This window comes from Notamacropus eugenii, chromosome 3 (assembly GCF_028372415.1).
Source record: "Notamacropus eugenii isolate mMacEug1 chromosome 3, mMacEug1.pri_v2, whole genome shotgun sequence".
In the NCBI taxonomy this organism is placed as follows: domain Eukaryota; kingdom Metazoa; phylum Chordata; class Mammalia; order Diprotodontia; family Macropodidae; genus Notamacropus; species Notamacropus eugenii.
The window spans coordinates 218,552,728-218,571,624 of NC_092874.1; the positions used below are offsets into that span (position 1 = coordinate 218,552,728).

The following is an 18,897-nucleotide window of genomic DNA, read 5'->3' on the forward strand; positions in this document are numbered from 1 at the left end:
CAAAAAAATTAACTTGGATCTGGATTTATTTTGTATATATTTATCTATGTATATGTCATATCCCCTGATCAAATGTAAGCTTCTTGAGGGCAGAGACGGTTTCTTTCTTTCCTTTCTAGCCCTACTTCCTAGTAATGGTGGCCTGGTACCTGGTAGACATTTCATATGTGCTTATTGATTCAGTGGGTAACAAAACGTGTGAAATTATACCATGGAAGCAAGGCCCATGCACAGAAGACATTTCTGTGATATAGTTCTTCCATATAAATGCCCCAGTCCCCAGGAAACTACATGCTAAAATTATAGAGGGAGAAACAAAAAGAGACCAAGTCATAACAAGTGTTTTAATGATGTCAAGAGTTAGACAAAACTCAACGGAAAAACTTCCCAGTTGTTCCAGTTTTTTAGATTACATTATCTTTCCAGTCTCCTTATGAGTCACTCAATAATACAGCATAAGATAGCTCTCTTTGGGAGCTCATGTGAGGTAGATTAATTGTTAATGTGCCCAAAAGGTCTCCTTAATTAATAAGATTGCTTCTCATAAAAGGAATTTCAAAGGTACATTATACTTCTCAATTCTAGAACTTAGTGTATCCTGTAGTCTGCTGAAGAGATCTGATCCAGAAAAATATGGAGTCTCCAAAAAGGTGTTTTGAAAATTAATCACATATTGTAAAAGAGAATGGATTACTGATAATTTGCTGAAAAGTCTCATCCAGCGTAAAAAGGTAGCAGGATATGAACCAAACTTCCAGATGCTGACAGTTTTGCTCTTCTATGAAGGACTATTTTAATAATTAATAATTCTTGGTTAAGTGCAGGTAACTACCAGACCTGCTAGGAAGAACAACTAAGCAGAAGAGATTTCTGAAGGAGTACAAGAGAATACCCCACCCTGTCATCTTCACAAACTTGTATTCAAACCCCACATATTTATCCACAGCACCAAACCAGCCCACAATGGGTGTTCTGGCTTGGAATTTCCAAAACCGAAATCATAGTGGGTGGCCCAGGGGAAGCTAAAGGTACATTGGCAGAAGCAGTGTGAAGCTAGAAACACACTAGCAAGTGTTTTCCAGGTCAAATTTAAAGGACATTTGCTCAGCCAAGGTTGTGGAAAAAAATAAAAAGAAAGAAAAGAAATGTCTCAGTGGATCATTTGCCTAGTTTTAGTGCTAGCCTGTCATCTTATATTTTTATGGACATATTTAGCAAAAGGAAAGAAGAATATTTGACATCACTTTAGGAAAATGTAGATTAAGTGTCAATGTTTGCATTCTTCCAATTCGCATATGATGCATTGCTGGCTGGAACTCAGCTTGAAAGGAATTAGAATTCTTGGAAATTCACTTACATGGATGATTCTGAGTATTCCCTTTCCCATGAAAACACATTTGCAGGAATCCTTTGGGAGCTATGGACTGTTTTTAGAATACAGAGATGACTAGTGCAACCTTACCCCCTAACTAAGCTGGAGGTAAAATGAGTGAGCACTGGGCACCGTATTTTAGAATTAAATATAAAAGAAAAATTGGGAATTTTCTTCTCTACAGTACAAAGACACACTCCTTCTAATGCAACACACCTGGGATAGATTCATGAAAGGAAGGGACCACACTGTTGATAAACTAGAGAGGAAACAATTTTACTGCTAATATATGGTCTTTGACGCCCACCTCCCTGCAGTACACAAATACACATACACACATCCCACTATCCTCCCCAAGACACACAAACATTTGCATATTCACACAACTAAACCATTTTAAGCTCTTCCAAGGATCTTTACTTCAGAGGATTTCTTCTCCATAACCAAGAAATGTCAATCCAACTCTGAAAAGAAGCTCACAAAATAGACAATTTTTTCCTCTTAAAAAAAAAAAAGCTCCACAAAAAAACTTTACTTTTTAAGGCAAGCAGCACAATTTCTCCCACCTATTTGGTGAAAAGACAAATACACAGAACAGTGTTCCACACACAGAATGCTCGATAGTACTTGCTGACTATCCATTGGGAAAACTGCAAGTTAACTAAAAGTGTTGTCACACACAACCAAGATAAGCCATTAGTATGGCATTTCTATTCTATCTATTCTACACATGAAACATTTAAGAAGGTGTTCTGTCCTCTTTTTCTGTTTATGTCAAATGTGACCTCCCTCTATGACCAAACCTCTGAATGTCCTAACAGTCCAGTTGTACATTTTCAGTGAGTTTTGTCTTCCAATGACATGTAACCAGAAAGAAGTACTGCCTTTGTCAGAGAAGTAATCAATTTCATATTTTCCATTCATCTTCCATTAGGGAACTATCTCCTAGGGGTGAGTATCCCCCAAGGCTCTACCTTGGGCCCTCTTTTCTTCTTACTCTGGGAGACTTCATCTGCCTCCATGGGTTTAACTATCACCTAATGCTGATGATTCCCAGATCTTTAAATCACTCCCTAGTTCTGTCATTTTCCAGTCATGCTCAACTCTTTGTGATCCCATTTGGGCTTTTCCTGGCCAAGATACTGGAGTGGTTTGCCTTTTCCTTCTCCATCTCATTTTACAGATGAGGAAACTGAGACAAACAGGGTTAAGTGACTTGCTCAGGGTCACCCAGTGTCTGAGGATGGATTTGAACTTAAGTTTTCGTGACTTCAGGACCAGTGTTCTATTCCCTGCACCACTTAGCTGGCCAGTCACATTATTCTACTAATATGCACATTTCCATTGGACTAGAACCAATGACCACATTTTACATAATTATAACTTAGAATAGTACAAATTCAAATACATGCAACCAATTCACAGGATTCATTATTTGCATTAATAGGAACCTAACTGTATGTACTGATAGTTTCCAGAGGAAATAGGCATAAAGTATGGTTCCCCCACACGTCCCCAGTTAATGCCCAGCTTGTTCTATAGAATTTCTGACCCTATTTATAAGGGAACTATCACCACCTTGCCCTACAGACTAACCCTATTTAAGTCTTTGCATTTCCATGACCTAAAACTGTGAATAGAACACAGTAGGTCCATAATAAATATTTTTATTCCTTCAATTTGACTGGCAAGCAAACATTTGGGCACATCTAGACACTTCTTGCTGGCATCCTTTGCCCCTCTCTAAGCCACAGGTTCTTACACATGACTATTTTTTTTAACCACCTGGCTCACTTGACTTACCTCTGGTAGTGTATCCTCCTATGACATAAATTTTTCCCTTACACTCACAGGCAGAGAATTCAGCCAAAGGATTTGGTAACGGGGCCACAAAATTCCACCAGTCCTGCTCAGGATTGTAACATTCAACATTGGAAACAGACTGCCCACCAATGGCATACAGTTTTCCACTCACAGCCAGAAGCTTGAAGCTTGACCTGAAAGAGAGAGATGAAAGATCTGGGATACACAGGAATATATGTATGACTAAGACAGAATCTGGAATCTCCTCTTGGGATTTTAAGAAAAGGCTCTTTTTTTCTGTGACAGCCTGAGGGTAATCCTAACTCAAAAGAGAAAGGTGAACTGGCTGATTTCTTTAAGCTCCTTCCCTGCCCAAAAGGAATATCTCCAAGTAATATTTCTGAAAACATTTACTGAAAGATAACAGTTGAAGGCATCATTTCAACAAGTATTTATTGAACATTTTTATGTCTCCAGTACTATGCTAAAGATCATAGGGCCACAATGCCATAGATTGAGAGATGGAAGCAACCATCTATTCTATCTCTGTCATTTTACAGATAATAATAATAGCTAGCATTTATACGCATGCATACATACAAACATAAACATAGAGACAGAGAGAGAGAACACCCAAGTCTTCCAACTCAAAATTCAGCATTCTGCCTGTTCCATTGAAGACTTTTCCAGGCATGGCCAATGTGTTGATTTGTTTTGATGGCTTGTGTTCAATTTGTTATGAGGGAGGGCTCCACATCAGAGGGGGAGGACAGCAAGTTATCAGGAAGTGGCAGTGACGTAAAAGAAGGAAAGGAAGACCACCAACCAAACACAAATGTGTCATAGAGCTAGCAATGAATAAAGATTTTTGTGCTATGTAAATTCATTTAGAACTTCCTGAGCTAAGTTCTCCCCATTCACACTGGGGAGTATGTTTGACGGGGGAAATTTCCTTCCTCTCTGCTTTAAAACCAATCTCTTCATTCACACCAGTTTAAACACAGAGATATATATCACACTCATGTATATAAATGTGTGTGCATACACCTATTTACACATATATGTGTGTATATGTACATATATATATACATATACACATGCATATACATAGCAGAACTAGTTAGCAACTAAGCATGTGGGTAAAAGGGCACTGATGAAAATTATAAAGCAGACTTAAGAGACAGTTAATAATGAAGTGTAAATAGGGTTAAGTTTCCTAGAAATCAGTAAAGAGAATATTCCCTTCACTGGGACTTGCATATTGTGCTTTAGACCCTGAGAACAATTTTGTATGTCATTACACTTCACCTGGGTGGCTTAGTTAGTAGGGGGTCCCCTGGCATCATTTTGGTCATATTTTTCTGATGCCAGTGATTCATAAAACCTGATCATGATGTCATTTTTGTCCATGAAAAATAGAGAACTGAAAGAATTAAGGCAGTCTTGTAAATAAGCTTAAGATTTTACCAGCCCACAATTTGTTTTTACTCTCTACTCCCCAAAGGTACACTGGCAGTAAAGTAAATAAAATTAACAGACATTTTATTACTCATCCAGCAGAATCACTTGCCCTGGGCAAATAGGTGAGTAGTTATTTTCAAAGCTGAATTAAAAGGCAGCCAAAAAATAAACAATCCTTCTACCTAGCCCCTAAAATGCTCAAGTGCACTTTGGCCTCTTATGAAATGCTTTTTCAAGTTGTCAAATTTGATTTAAGATGAACTCTACCATACGAAAATAGTCCATGTAATTAAGCAGTAATTCTCTAATGGGCAGAGTTAAGAGTAATATACTTGCGTGGTGTGTGTTTAGGTTAATTTACTTAGCTCTGACCCTAACACCAAATCCATTACAGTGCAGAACAATGAGAAAAACTGGAGATCCAACAGGAATTCTCAGTCTCCCTGAAGTCTTAGACAGTAAGGCAAGTACTACATTGAGGGCTTTAATTTCTTTAGCACAATATTACTGAAGAGACAAATGTTTTGGGCAATAGTGACGGTGATGAACTGATAAGGTCAATGGCCCCAAGAATAAAGAATTAAAAAGTAGTAGTATATGTTTTCCTGATTCATAATGCTGAAGAACACAAGAATCGTTATTTCAGACAACTGAAGATCACTTCCTGACAGACAGGTGATGGACTAAATGAGACACATTTATAGACATAGCTGGTGTGGGAATTTATTTCACTTGCCTTTGTATATTTATTTTGAAGGGTTTTGTTTTTCTTTCTTTCTTTGTTGGGGTGAGAAAAGGAGAAGGTAGGAGAAAAAATAAAACTGAAAAATATAAAATTTAATCTAAAAGAAGTAGTTCTAGTTACCAGAAGAACTTGACCAGGCCAGTAAGCAGGATAGTGACCATGCTTTTCAAATAACTAGAGATGTTTAAGCCGGAGAAGACTGAAGTAGCAAATTAACAGCTGCCTTCCATTATCTGAAGGGCCATCATGTGAAAAAGGCATCTGATTTGGCCTCAGGGAGGGAAACCAGTTCCAGGGGGGCAGGCTTTACCTTGAAGGAAGGGAGAGTTTTCTAACAATTAGAGCTGGGTCAGGAGATAGTAGGAGTTCCCTCAATGGAAGTGTTCAAGTGGGGGCTGGATGATCCAGTTGGGAGTGTTGCAGGGGGGGATTCCTGGGCGTGTATAAGTGAAGAAAAGGTGATTGGTGGATGGAGGGGGAATTTCCACTCTGAGATTCTATGACTGTGTGTAAAGGCTTATCTTATGTGGAAACAATACCATCTGTGAAGATGATTCCCAATTAAAGTAGTAAGGAAGAAAGCGAGCAGGTTTACAAAGCAAACACAAAATAATCTAATGATAAACTCAGTTCTTCTGAGTTCCGATCCACAGTCAGGCCACTAGGCGGTGCTGCCTACCTGTTATGCAGAGCTTCCTGCTAGGGCAGAGAAAATTCATTTCAAAGGAAACTGTACACTTAAAATACTGATGATTTTGAGCTGGAATTTACATAGCACAAAAATCTTTATTCATGGCTAGTTATATGACACATTTGTGTTTGGCTGGTGGTCTTTCTTTCCTTCTTTTACATCACCGTCACTTCCCAATAACTTGCTGTCCTCCTCCTCTGACATGGAGCCCTCCCTCCTAACAAATTAAACACAAGCCATCAAAACAAATCAACACATTGGCCATGCCTGGAAAAGTATGATTCATACCACCTTTTTTTCCAGGGTGCAAAGGGTTTGATGAAAGCCACCTTATTTTATGTCCAAACCAACCCAGGTAGAAACAAGCTACCTTGTTATTTTAAGATTCCTAGGATTTCTGCAATGTGTTCGATCCCTGGGGGAAATCAGCTACTTTGAGTTCAATAACCCTATTGTCAGATGAAAGGGAAAACACCAGTGGAGCCCAGCGAGACCACCTTCCCTCTAGACCAAGATAGCTTATTATGAAGAATTATGTGATTTCTAGCTTATTTGAATTATTGACCCTCTGATTACAGCATCATAATCACTCAAGGTTCCAAGTTCTATTCAATATATAACATATGGGATTTAATTATCAAGAAAATACCTTGTGACCCATTAATTTTGTTGAAGGTGTGTGGCTAATGTGTGGTAGTACAACTCTACGTTCAACACATCTGAGATTATTTTATGCATTTTTATTGCCCAACTGAGGTATTAGCATCTGAGTTTAAAGAGAATGTTTCAAAAGGTCTAATTTTGTAGTTTGGCAGAAAAAAACCAGGTGTTTTCCAACAAGGACCTGTCCAAGAACATTTAGGATACAAGCCCCTGCCATACTCACAACCCCTGGCTTCTGGGTAAGGGACTTACAGCAGTACTCAACATGGAGAAAGGGGATCACAAAGGAAGGGTATTGCCTGACAAGTCTCTGATGACTTGAATTCTCTCACTTTGGTGTGAGCCAGTCCGGAAGTAGACCTTTTTATCTCTCCATTCTTTTATGTCTCTTTTTCCTATTTTGCTCCCTCTTCCTGGGGCTGGTGAACTGCCCAGCATCAGAAGAAGCTGACACACTGTGAGATTCAGCCTCCAGGGAAATCACCCTCACAGGGAAGGGAGTCAGAAAGTATGCAACTAGGAAAAATCAAGAAAAAAAAAGAATGGAACTATCCAAGCTATCAGGAAGAAGTTAACTCAAAGACCTTAAAAGTAAGGAGCTAAATCAAAAGAAAAAACAAGGCCTCCAGATCTAGTAAATGAGTTCAGGGATCTATGAATAAATATTGCAAAACAAAGAAAAATGATCCAACATTTGAAGAGACAAAGACCCCTGAGAAACTTAAGGAGAATGTGAGGCCACAAAAGAAATAAGAATTATGAAAGCAGAATGTATGACCTACAGAATAAAAAGTTGGCAGAATAGAAAAATTTGAGTCTCACCAAAGAAACTAAAAAGAGAACAACTGATCGGGAATGCAAATATTCAGAAGTGGAGAACAGTCTAGAAGAAGAGAGGAAATAATAATAATATTTAAAAATTTGCTCACTATCCAAGCAAAACCTACTGATTTCAAAGGCAGGATGTGTAGAGACTACCTTTGGTTCATGAGTCTCCCAGAAATACAAGATAGGACAAAAAATCTTAACACCATAATTCAGTAAATAATAAAAGAGAACCATCCAGAACTTCTGAACACAGAAAATGAAATAAGAATTCAAAGAATCATATGTCACCTCCAGAAAAAAACCCAAGCCTGCAACTTCCAAGACATACTGTGGTTCTATTTAATGACAATTCAGAAACAACAAATTTTGCAAAAAAGAAAGCACTCAAACATAAGAGGAAAGGGCATTCGAATGATGCAAAACGACTGTAGGTCCATCAGAAAATGCAATAGGGAACGGAATATATTTTGAAGGGCAATGGAACCCCTGAGTGACCCACCCTGAAACAAGCATTTGAAACACTCTTAGAAAGAAAACCAGTCCTGAAGACATTATGTATTTCTCAAAGACCCCAGACAACACAAGTGCACTAATGCACAGCCAAGGAAAGTAACAGAGACAAGTGACTTCTTTCCAAATGTACACAAAGGAGACATGGGTAAATGCAGCAATCAGGTAGAGATGGCTAGACAGAACCTAGTGACACCCTCCCTACAGGTGAGCCTGTTTTTTTGTGGGGTTATATCATAAAATGGGAGGGTGCATGAAAGAGGGTTGAGAAGCAAAGAGGAAAGGGTTATGCCCCTGGATCAAATCAACAGCTAACAAAGAGGGGAAGATTACTCCTGTGGACTGTCAGGAAGCCTTCAGAGGAGTAGGTAAGGAAGAGTGGGAAGGATCAAAAAGGGGGAAGGAAGGGAAGAGACAGCTCTTGTTCTGAGGGTGGTAGAAAGTTCCACTGATGAATGCTCCTATGGATGAAGAAAGATGTTCTTGACAAAGGGAGATGAGGATCTTGTGCTGGGCACTGTCTAGATTTAGTACTTGAAAAAAGAATCTATTCTACCTCAGGAAGCAGGAAAGGGGAGAAAGGGAAAGTTGGAACTCCTGGAGGCAACTGACACCTGGGCAAAAAGACAGGGAGAAGATTTTGAGGCAGATGCAGGAAGAAGATAACTAGGAGAAGGATCTAGAAGAGTGGTAGGCCACATAATCAAGGATATAATGGGGAGGGGTTCCTACTATAGGACAGTGTCCTCTCTGTTACCCACAGGAATTTGGATTGCTCTGAGAAGTGAGGCACAATGAAAAGGGAAAATCTGTGGGACACGCTCTAAAAGGCAGGGAAAGCCTAGAATGGATATCTCAGAAACTATGGTTACAGGAGGAATATAGAAAATACAGAGAGACTAGATTATTATAGAGGGCATGAAGCAGAGAATGAGGGTCTAGAATAGATAGAAGATGAATAATGGAGAAAGTGAGAAGAAATCCTCTTTGGAAAGGGGTACAAAAATGAAACTGAAAAACCTAATGAACAAGACTAACTAAAGGGAAAAAAGGGAAAAAATGAAATAACCACATAAAAACAGAAAAGAAAAAAGAACTAATAAGCAAAACTCCAAAGGGAAACAAATGGGAGATCAGGAGTGAGGACAAGAGAGCTAGAAAGAAAAAGGCTGCCTTAAAGAAAGATTAAGCTGAAGTTAATAAAGGGAGTTAATGAAGTTACTGTGGAAGAGAAAAAAAATCGTAGCTTCAGAAAAACAATATTAGAGACAAATGAAGGAAAATATAAACTTATTCTCAAACCTTAAATGTGAATTAATGAAACAATCCATTAAAATAAAGTAACAGATTAGATTTTTTTTAAAAGCCTACAATCTGTTGCTTACAAAAATTGCAGCCTTGAGGTGCAGGTTCCCTACCCCTGCCCTAACACAGTGTCAGTTTTGGTAAAAGCTCCATGTACTGCTGAGAAATATTTATATTCTTTTGTAGTCCCTTTTACAAGATACCATAAGTCTTTTAATTCTAGTTTCTCCAGCACCTCATTTTCATATTTGTTTATCTTTTTGTTAGGTATTCAGAAGTGAGAGAGGTATATTGAAGTGTCCTGTCACTATTACTGTTGATATCTTCTTGTTCAGTTAATATTTCCTATGTGAATCTAGATGCTAAGGTGTTTGCAGCATACATTTATTTCTGGTATTGGTTTGTTGTCTATGGTTCCTATCAGTGTAATATAGTTTCCTTGTTTATCCTTTTTTTATACTTTAATATTTGTTTTGCTTTGTCAGACAGTATAATTGCAACTCTTGCTTTTTTGGATTCATTTGATGTGTAATACAGTATTATTTTGTTTTAAAAATACATGTTTTTGTAAGCAATGGATTGTAGGCTTTTTTTTATCTAATCTGTCATTTTATTTTAATGGAAAAAAATTCACTGATCACCTCCTAAAAGAGATCTCAAATTGAAAACACCAAGAAATATTGTAGCCACATTCCAAAATTACCAGGTCAAAGAGAAAATACTGCAAGCAACCAGAAAGAAACAATTTAAATATCATGAAACCAATGGAACACAGGGACCTACAGCTTCTACGTTAAAAGATCAGAGGGCATGGAATATGATATTCTGTAAGGCAAAGGACCTTGGATCAAAGATCCACTACCCAGAGAAACTGAGCATAATCTTTCAGGGCAGGAGACGGATATTCAATGAAATTGGGGACTTCCAAACCTTCCTGATGAAAAGACCAGAGCTCAACAGAAAATTTGATCTTCAAATGCAAGACTCAAGAGAAGCATAAAAAAGTAAACAGGAAATAAAAAAACACAACTGCTTACATCCCTATGAGGGAAGATGACACTTCTAACTCTTTAGAACTATATTGTTATTACACCATTTAAAAGGGGTACACATAGACAGAGGGCATGGGTATAAGTTGACTCTTGATGTAATGATTAAAAAATCTACTTAACTGGTAAAAAGGGATTATACTAAGAGAAGCAGAAAGGAGGAGGCAGACAAGAGTAAATGATATCACATAAAAAGGCACAAAAGAGGCGAAGGAGAAGAGCATTATTTGAACTTTACTTTCATCAGATTTGGCTCAAAGAGGGAATAACATAATCAGTTAGGTATAGAAATATAACTTACCTTATAGGGAAGTGGGAGGGGAAAAGGAAAAGGGAGAGGGTGGATAAAAGAAAGGGAAGAAGTAGTAAGGGTAAAGGGGAAAAAAAGGGAGGGGGTTGATAAAAGGGAGGACAAACTGAGGGAGGCAGTGACATCGGATTGCACAGGGAGGTTGGGGGGGGAGAGAAAATTCAAAACTCAAAATCTTTTAGAAGAGAATATTGAAAACAAAAAAATAAGCTAATTAAATATATTTTAAAAACCTACAAAATATAGGCACAGAGGTTACCTTTTTTAATATCATAAAAAGCCTCTTTGTAAAACCAATGGGGATCTATTTCAGGGGTGGGGAACCTGCAGCCTCGAGGCCACATGTGGCCCTCTAGGTCCTCAAGTGTAACCCTTTGACTGAATCCAAATTTCATAGAACAAATTCCCTTATTAAAAGGATTTTTTTCTGTAAAACTTGAACTCAGAGGGGAGGAGCCAAGATGGCAGAGTAGAAAGATACGCATATACTAGCTCCGAACCCACAGCCCATAAAATACCTGTGAAGAAGAGCTCCCAACAAGTTCTGGAGCAGCAGAAGCCACAGAACAATGGAGCAGAGGAGATTTCTGTTACAGAGAGACCTAAAAAACCGACATGAAAGGTCAATCACGCCCCAGACCCGGAGCAGAGCCCAGCCCTGCCTTGGCTGCGCCACACTGAGAGGAGCAGATCGGAGCAGGCTTCAGGGACAGAATCTCCAGCAGCTGCACAGGTCCCTCCACCCACAGGCGCAAAGGTCAGTGAGAGAGTCTTTCTGGCTCGCCGAGAGGGGAACGGGGTGTCCCCATAACTCAGGCCCCCTTGGGAGGCAGCAGCAGAGGCGGCAGCAGACAGGGGCTCCCAAAGCAGGCAGGAGTCTGGATCCATTGTTGAAGGTCTCCACACAAACCCCCTGAGGGAACTGAGTCCGGTGTGGTGGCCCTGCCCCCACCCAAGCAGCTGAACTTAATCTCACACTGAATAGCAGCCCTGCCGCTGCCAAAGCCCTAAGGCTGGGAAGCAGCATTTGAATCTCAGACCCCAAGCGCTGGCTGGGCAGCTCTGGAGGCATGGTGGGTGTGAAGAGGACACTCAGAAGTCAAGTCACTGGCTGGGAAAATGCCCAGAAAAGGGAAAAAAAAAAAGACCATAGAAGGTTACTTTCTTGGTGAACAGATATCTCCTCCCTCCCTTTCGGATGAGGAAGAACAATGCTTATCAACAGGGAAAGACATAGAAATCAAGGCTTCTGTATCCCAAACATCCAAAATAAATATTCAATGGGCTCAGGCCGTGGAAGAGCTCAAAAAGGATTTTGAAAATCAAGTTAGAGAGGTGGAGGAAAAACTGGTAAGAGAAATGAGAGAGATGCAAGAAAAGCATGAAAAGCAGGTCAACACCTTGCTAAAGGAGACCCAAAAAAATGCTGAAGAAAATAACACCTTGAAAAACATGCTAACTCAATTGACAAGAGGCTCAAAAAGCCAATGAAGAGAAGAATGCTTTCAAAAGCAGAATTAGCCAAATGGAAAAGGAGGCTCAAAAGCTCACTGAAGAAAATAGTTCTTTCAAAATTAGAATGGAACACATGGAGGCTAATGACTTTATGAAAAACCAAGAAATCACAAACAAAACCAAAAGAATGAAAAAATGGAAGATAATGTGAAATATCTCATTGGAAAAACAAATGACCTGAAAAACAGATCCAGGAGAGACAATTTAAAAATTATGGGACTACCTGAAAGCCATGATCAAAAAAAGAGCCTAGATATCATCTTTCATGAAATTATCAAGGAAAACCGCCCTGATATTCTAGAACCAGAGGGCAAAATAAGTATTCAAGGAATCCACCGATCACCGCCTGAAAGAGATCCAAAAAGAGAAACTCCTAGGAACATTGTGGCCAAATTCCAGAGTTCCCTGGTCAAGAAGAAAATATTGCAAGCAGCTAGAAAGAAACAATTCAAGTACTGTGGAATACAATCAGGATAACATAAGATCTAGCAGCTTCTACATTAAGGAATCAAAGGGCCTGGAATATGATATTCCAGAAGTCAAAGGAACTAGGACTAAAACCAAGAATCACCTACCTAGCAAAACTGAGTATAACACTTCAGGAAAAAATGGTCTTTCAATGAAATTGGGGACTTTCAAGCATTCTTGATGAAAAGACCAGAGCTGAAAAGAAAATTTGACTTTCAAACACAAGAATGAAGAGAAGCATGAAAAGGTAAACAGCAAAGAGAAGTCATAAGGGACTTTACTAAAGTTGAACAGCTTACATTCCTACATGGAAAGACAATATTTGTAACTCTTGAAACTTTTCAGTATCTGGGTAGTTGGAGGGATTACATACACACACACACACATGCACACACAGACAGAGAGAGACACAGAGCACAGAGTGAATTGAATAGGTTGGGATCATATCTTTAAAAAAATGAAATTAAGCAATGAGAGAGAAATACATTGGGAGGAGAAAGGGAGAAATGGAATGGGGCAAATTATCTCCCATAAAAGAGGCAGGCAAAAGACTTTGTAGTGGAGGGAAAAAGAGGGGAGGTGAGAGAAAAACATGAAGTTTACTCTCATCACATTCCACTAAAGGAAGGAATAAAATGCACACTCATTTTGGTATGAAAACCTATCTTACAATACAGGAAAGTGGGGGAGAAGGGGATAAGCGGGGAGGGGGGGGTAATGATGGAAGGGAGGGCAATGGGAGGAGGGAGCAATTTGAAGTCAACACTCTTGGGGAGGGACAGGATCAAAAGAGAGAATAGAAGCAATGGGGGGCAGGATAGGATGGACAGAAATATAGTTAGTCTTACACAACATGACTATCATGGAAGTCATCTGCAAAATTACACAGATATGGCCTATATTGAATTGCTTGCCTCCCCAAAGGGAATGGCTGGGGAGGGAGGGATGAAGAGCAGTTGGAACTCAAAGTTTTAGGAACAACTGTCGAGTACTGTTCTTGCTGCTAGGAAATAAGAAATACAGGTAATGGGGTATAGAAAGTTATCTGGCCCTACAGGACAAAAGAGAAGATGGGGACTAGGGAAAGGAGGGATGATAGAAGAGAGGGCAGATTGGTGATAGGGGCAATCAGAATGCTCGGTGTTTTGGGGTGGGGGGAGGGGAGAAATGGGGAGAAAATTTGGAACCCAAAATTTTGTGAAAATGAATGTTAAAAGTCAAATAAATAAATTTAAAAAAAAAAATAAAACTTGAACTCAGTCAAAAAGCCACATTCAAGCACCTAGCAGATCACATGTGGCCTCGAGGCTGCAGATTCCCCAGCCCTGTGACTAGATCCTTTCCCATTTAAATATGGGAGTAAAGTAAGGATGCCCACTTTCCCTACTATTATTTGATATAGTTCTGAAAATGCTAGCAACAGCAAGAGAAAAAGATTAGAGAAAGAAATTAAAAAAATAAAGAGAAGGTAAAACTATCTGTTTGTTGAAATGATGGTATAGTTGGAAAATACAAAAGAATCATCAAAAATACTGAGACAATTAATAACGCTGTCAAAGTTGCAGGCTACAAAATAAACCCTCAAAAATCAGTACTATTTCTATATAATAATAACAAAACACAAGAAACAATAATATAAAGGGAAATCTCACTCTAAATAACTACAAAATACATAAAATATTAGGGGAATTGATCTACCAAAGTACATAAAAGATTTGTATAGATTCAATTACAAAGTGTTACTTAAAGAAAAAATAATAATCTAGAGAGCTGGAAGAATATTCAGTACTCATGGCTAAGTTGTGCCAATATAATAAAAATGGCAAAACTTCCAAAGTTAATTTATACATTTAATGCTATATCAATAAAATAATCAAGGGAATGGTTTATAGAATTTGATGAAATAATAACCAAATTCATTTAGTAAAACAAAAGATCTAGAATGTCAAGGGAATGATGAAAAAAAGTAGTGATAAAGGGGAACTAGCACTCCTAGGCCTCAGACTATTATCATAAGGTAATACTCATCAACACCATTTGGTATTAGTTCAAAAACTGAGAGAAAGATGAAAAGAACTCTGTAACCCAGTGTCTGATAAAGTGAAAAACATAATTACTAAAGGAAATAATTCCTTATTTGATAAAAATTTCTGGGAAAACTGGAAAGCAATCTGGCAAAAATTAGTCTTAGATCAACACTTTCACAACATATTCTACAATACATTCTAAATGGATACATGACATTATGAAAAATCATCCCATAAAAAAAAAACTAGAAGAGAAGCAGACCTCTACCTCTCACAACGATAGACAGTAGATGTATTTTGAATCAAACAAGAGACTGAAGCAATTACAACAGAGAAAATAGATAACTTTGATCCTGTGAGACCAAAAAGCTTCTGCACAAACAAAATTAATGCACCTAGAATAAGAAAGGAAGAGATCAAATGGGGAAAAAAAAAATCTTTGTATCAAATTTCTCCAATAAGAGTTTGGTATCCAAGACACTCAAACAACAAACATGAGTCTAATAGCCATTCTCCAATAAATAAGTCGCCAAAGACTATGAACAAACAGTCCTCCAAAAAAAAAAATTGTGAAGTGTTCACAATCACACGAAAGAATACTCCAAATTATTAATAGAAATGCAAATCAAAACAACCATAAGTTGTAAATTGGCAAAAATTTTAAAAAATGGCAATAGTCAATGTTGAAGGGGTTATGTATATACTAATACATTGTTAGTTGAGCTGTGAAATGGTACAACCATTTCGGAAAGTAATTTAGAGTTATGAAAATAAAGTGACTAAAATGTCTATATCCTATGAATCAGAGACTCCTTTTTTGTGTTTATTACCCAAGGAAGCCATTAATAAAAAGATGATCTCCACATAAACCAAAATGTTTATAAAAGCATTTTTTGTGATAGCAAAGAATTGTAAACATAGTAGATTCTCACTGATTGGAGAAAGGCTAACTAAACTGTGGTATGTAAAGGTAATGAAGTATTACTGTGCTTCAAGAAATGTTACATGTGATGAATACAATGAAGTATATTAAGATCGACAAGAAGTAATGCATATATGGTGAAGTAGAGCCAAGAAAACAATATACACAGTGAATAATATAAATGACGAGAACTATACACAAAAAAATTCAACATGAATGTAACTGAATTATAATCATCAAGCATGATATGAATCAAGAGATATGAGACACTATCCCCAACCTACCTCTTTGTGGAGGTGGGAGGTCCACAGGTACACACTGTCCATGTTTTGGGACTTTGTCAATATGTTAATCAATTCTAATTTTTTTCTTATTCTTTATTTCCCTTGTCTCCCAGTCTTTGTTTCCCTTTTTTTGGGGGGGGGGAGGGCTCTTAAAAATATTATTTGTTATATAGAATGGGTCTCTGGGAGAAGAAAGGGGAGAGATGCTGGGGTAGCTACAATGGTGTCAAAAACAGAAGACATCAATATGGGTAACTAATAAAATTCTAACGTATTTCCTAGTAAGCATGGTGGGATATTTGGGACACCTAGGTTGCCCAATGAATACACTACTGGGCCTGGAAGTCAGGAACACACTTTCCTGAGGTCAAATCCAAACTCAGAAGTATGACCCTGAGCAAGTCACTTAAAACTGCCTCAGTGTCCTCATCTGTAAAATGAGCTGGAGAAGGAAATGGCAAGCCACTCCAGTATCTAAGAAAACTCCAAATAGAGTCACAAAGAGTCAGACAGGACAGAACAACAGTGAGGTATGTAGGAGAGTTAGATGATCTGAATTTGAACCCCCACTGCCACTTACTACCAAACCTGTATGACTGACTTGCAGGCAGGCAAGTCACTAAACTTCTCTAGGATCTAGTTGCCTCACCTGTAAAATGAACTAAATCATTCTAGTCCTTTCTACCTCCCTGGAGAATGACTACCCTAAGGCCTACTCACTAACTGGTGAGTCCCAGCCAAGAGGCACCATGTATCATGGGAAACTCCAGCCCCATGACTCACTTTGCTTCTTGCTCCACCGCCTTGCCTTCCTTTCCCTCCCCAGTGCTCCTTGCCTCCATCCCTTGGCAGCTCCTCTTTTATGTTTTGCCTTTTTGTATTAGATTGTAAATTCCTTGAGGGAAGGGATTGTGCACGTTTTATTTATTTACCTATCTAACATATAAATCTATGAGCCCATGAACTGAACGTTCAGGCTTTAGGAGGATCCTGAATTGATGGAAGTAATCCCTTTGGGAATTTCAGATAAATATAACGGATTAGAGTGATCATGGGTGGCTTTAGTGGCCTGAATCAAAGGAAAATCTAAACTTTTCTCATGAACCGTCCTTCTTAGAAAGTGGCGAGGTGCCACCTTGTATGGAAAGACCCGTTAACATTAAAGGTCCTACTGCCTAGCTGGCTCAGCTCCTCTGTCCTGCAGCCCTTGGCTTGTTCCTCCTCAAGGTAAGGGAACACTCCTGATCTTGGAGGCCCACAGGCAGTGTGCAGTCACAACAGACAAGCGTGTTGCTGCCAGGGCCCAGGACCCAAGTCACCTCCAGAGCATCACCTGGGAGCTGGGAAGGGTCTTGTGGGAGCCCTGCACCTGGTGCTTACCTCTTCTGGTTCATCGAGGCCACCTGACTCCACTCATTTTTGCAGGGGTTGTAGCAGTGGGCAGCAGAGATCTCCTGGCTGGTGATCCTATAGCCTCCCACTAGGAAAAGGTAGTTGTCGAGGACGGCAGAGCCGTAGCCCCGGACGTTCACCAGGTCGGGGGGCAGCTGGTTGGCCAGAGGCAGCCAGCGCAGGGCGGCCTCGTCGTACCTAAGCATGGACCTGGGCTCTCCCTGGTGGGGATGCGGGGCCAGAGGGCCCCCCAGGAAGTCTCCCAGGGCGATGAGCACGGCTTTTCCCTTCATCCTGCCCTCCCTCAGCTTCTGCTTGAGATCGGCCTCGCCCGGAGCCTGAGGGGAGGTGACCAAGAGGTGGAACTGGGGGCTGCGAAGCACCTGGTGGTAGTGGGCGGCCATGAAGCTGAGGCAGGCCTCCTGGAGGTCCTGCAGCCCGTACACCTGCGCCAGGCGGTGCAGCTCGAGGCAGTTGTCCAGGCGCACCTGGGACAGCAGCAGCTGCAGCAAGGAGGTGACCTGCAGGAAGGAGGCCACTTCCACCAGCTCCTCCAGCCAGCTGCCTTCCTCCACCTCCTCCTCCTCTCCACTCCCCTTGTCTCCCTGCGGGCCCAGAGACCAGCCGGACCCCGTCCCTCCGGTGTTGATGAAGTCCAGCACCAGCTGCAGGCCCGGGGCGCTGAGCCCCCGCAGCTGCTGCACCTCGGGGCCCCCCGACTCCGGCCCCCCGGCTTCCCGCATGCCCGAGCGGTACAGGGCGCGAAAGTAGTCGCTCTGCTCGATGAGCTTCCTCTTGCTGACGGGGTAGCAGCGGCCCTCCAGCAGGATCTGCACCACCTCCTCCGCAGACATGGCCGAGGCGCCCGCCGCGGGCCGGGGGAGGCAGGGGCCCCGACAGCGCCCCCCACCCGCCCGGTTCTGGGTTCGGCGAGGGGGAGGGCACGGGAGCGCCCAGGCTCCGCCCGGAAGGGGCGGGGAGGGGGAGGTGGGGGGAGGAGGGGGAGGAGGGGCCCCTCCCCGCCTGGCTCCGCCCCCTCCTCCCGCCCCTCCTTCCCCCGCTCGGCCTCCTCCCGCCGCTCCCGCCCCCGCTCGTTTCATCTCCTGGCTCCCTAGAAGGCCAGGCTCTGCTCTCCCCCCGGCCCCGGGCCCCGGGCCCCGAACATCCTTCGTCTGCCTCCTCCCCCAAGCCCAAGCCCCGAAACGCCGGACCTGCCCCTGTGGGAGGCGAGCCTCCGCTGCCCGGAGCTGCCTCCGGACGCCCCGTGAGCCGGTGCCCCGAGAAAGCACCATTCATAGCTGGCACCGCCCCGCAGGGCTCTGCGGCGTCTGCCTCCGGTCTCCGGGCCGCCTTGGCAGGCGTGCGTGCCCAGTACTGTGCCCCCTGGAGCCCCTAGCATCTCTGCGGGCGTGCGGAGAGAACGCGGGTCTGTGCAGTAGCAAGGGGGCAGACACAAAGCAGGACCGAACCGGGACCTTAGCCCCAGGACTTGGGTCCTTGAGCACAGTTTCTCCGAGGGTCCTGGACAGGCCAGTCTGTGGCTGTGCGGGAA

General features: G+C 41.3%; 1 protein-coding gene across 1 annotated transcript in view; it reads right to left on the minus strand.

Moving 5' to 3' along the window:
* Nucleotides 1-18,328, minus strand: part of KLHL42 (kelch like family member 42) — a 30,872-nt gene extending 12,544 nt beyond the window's left edge. The window contains exons 1-2 of the mRNA XM_072654459.1: nucleotides 17,334-18,328; nucleotides 3,176-3,369 (exon numbers count right to left, since the gene is read on the minus strand). Coding sequence (XP_072510560.1) covers nucleotides 3,176-3,369; nucleotides 17,334-18,199 — 1,060 coding nt within the window. The 5' untranslated portion in view covers nucleotides 18,200-18,328. The remainder of the gene's footprint in view (nucleotides 1-3,175; nucleotides 3,370-17,333) is intronic.
* Between the last annotated feature and the right edge of the window lie 569 nt (nucleotides 18,329-18,897).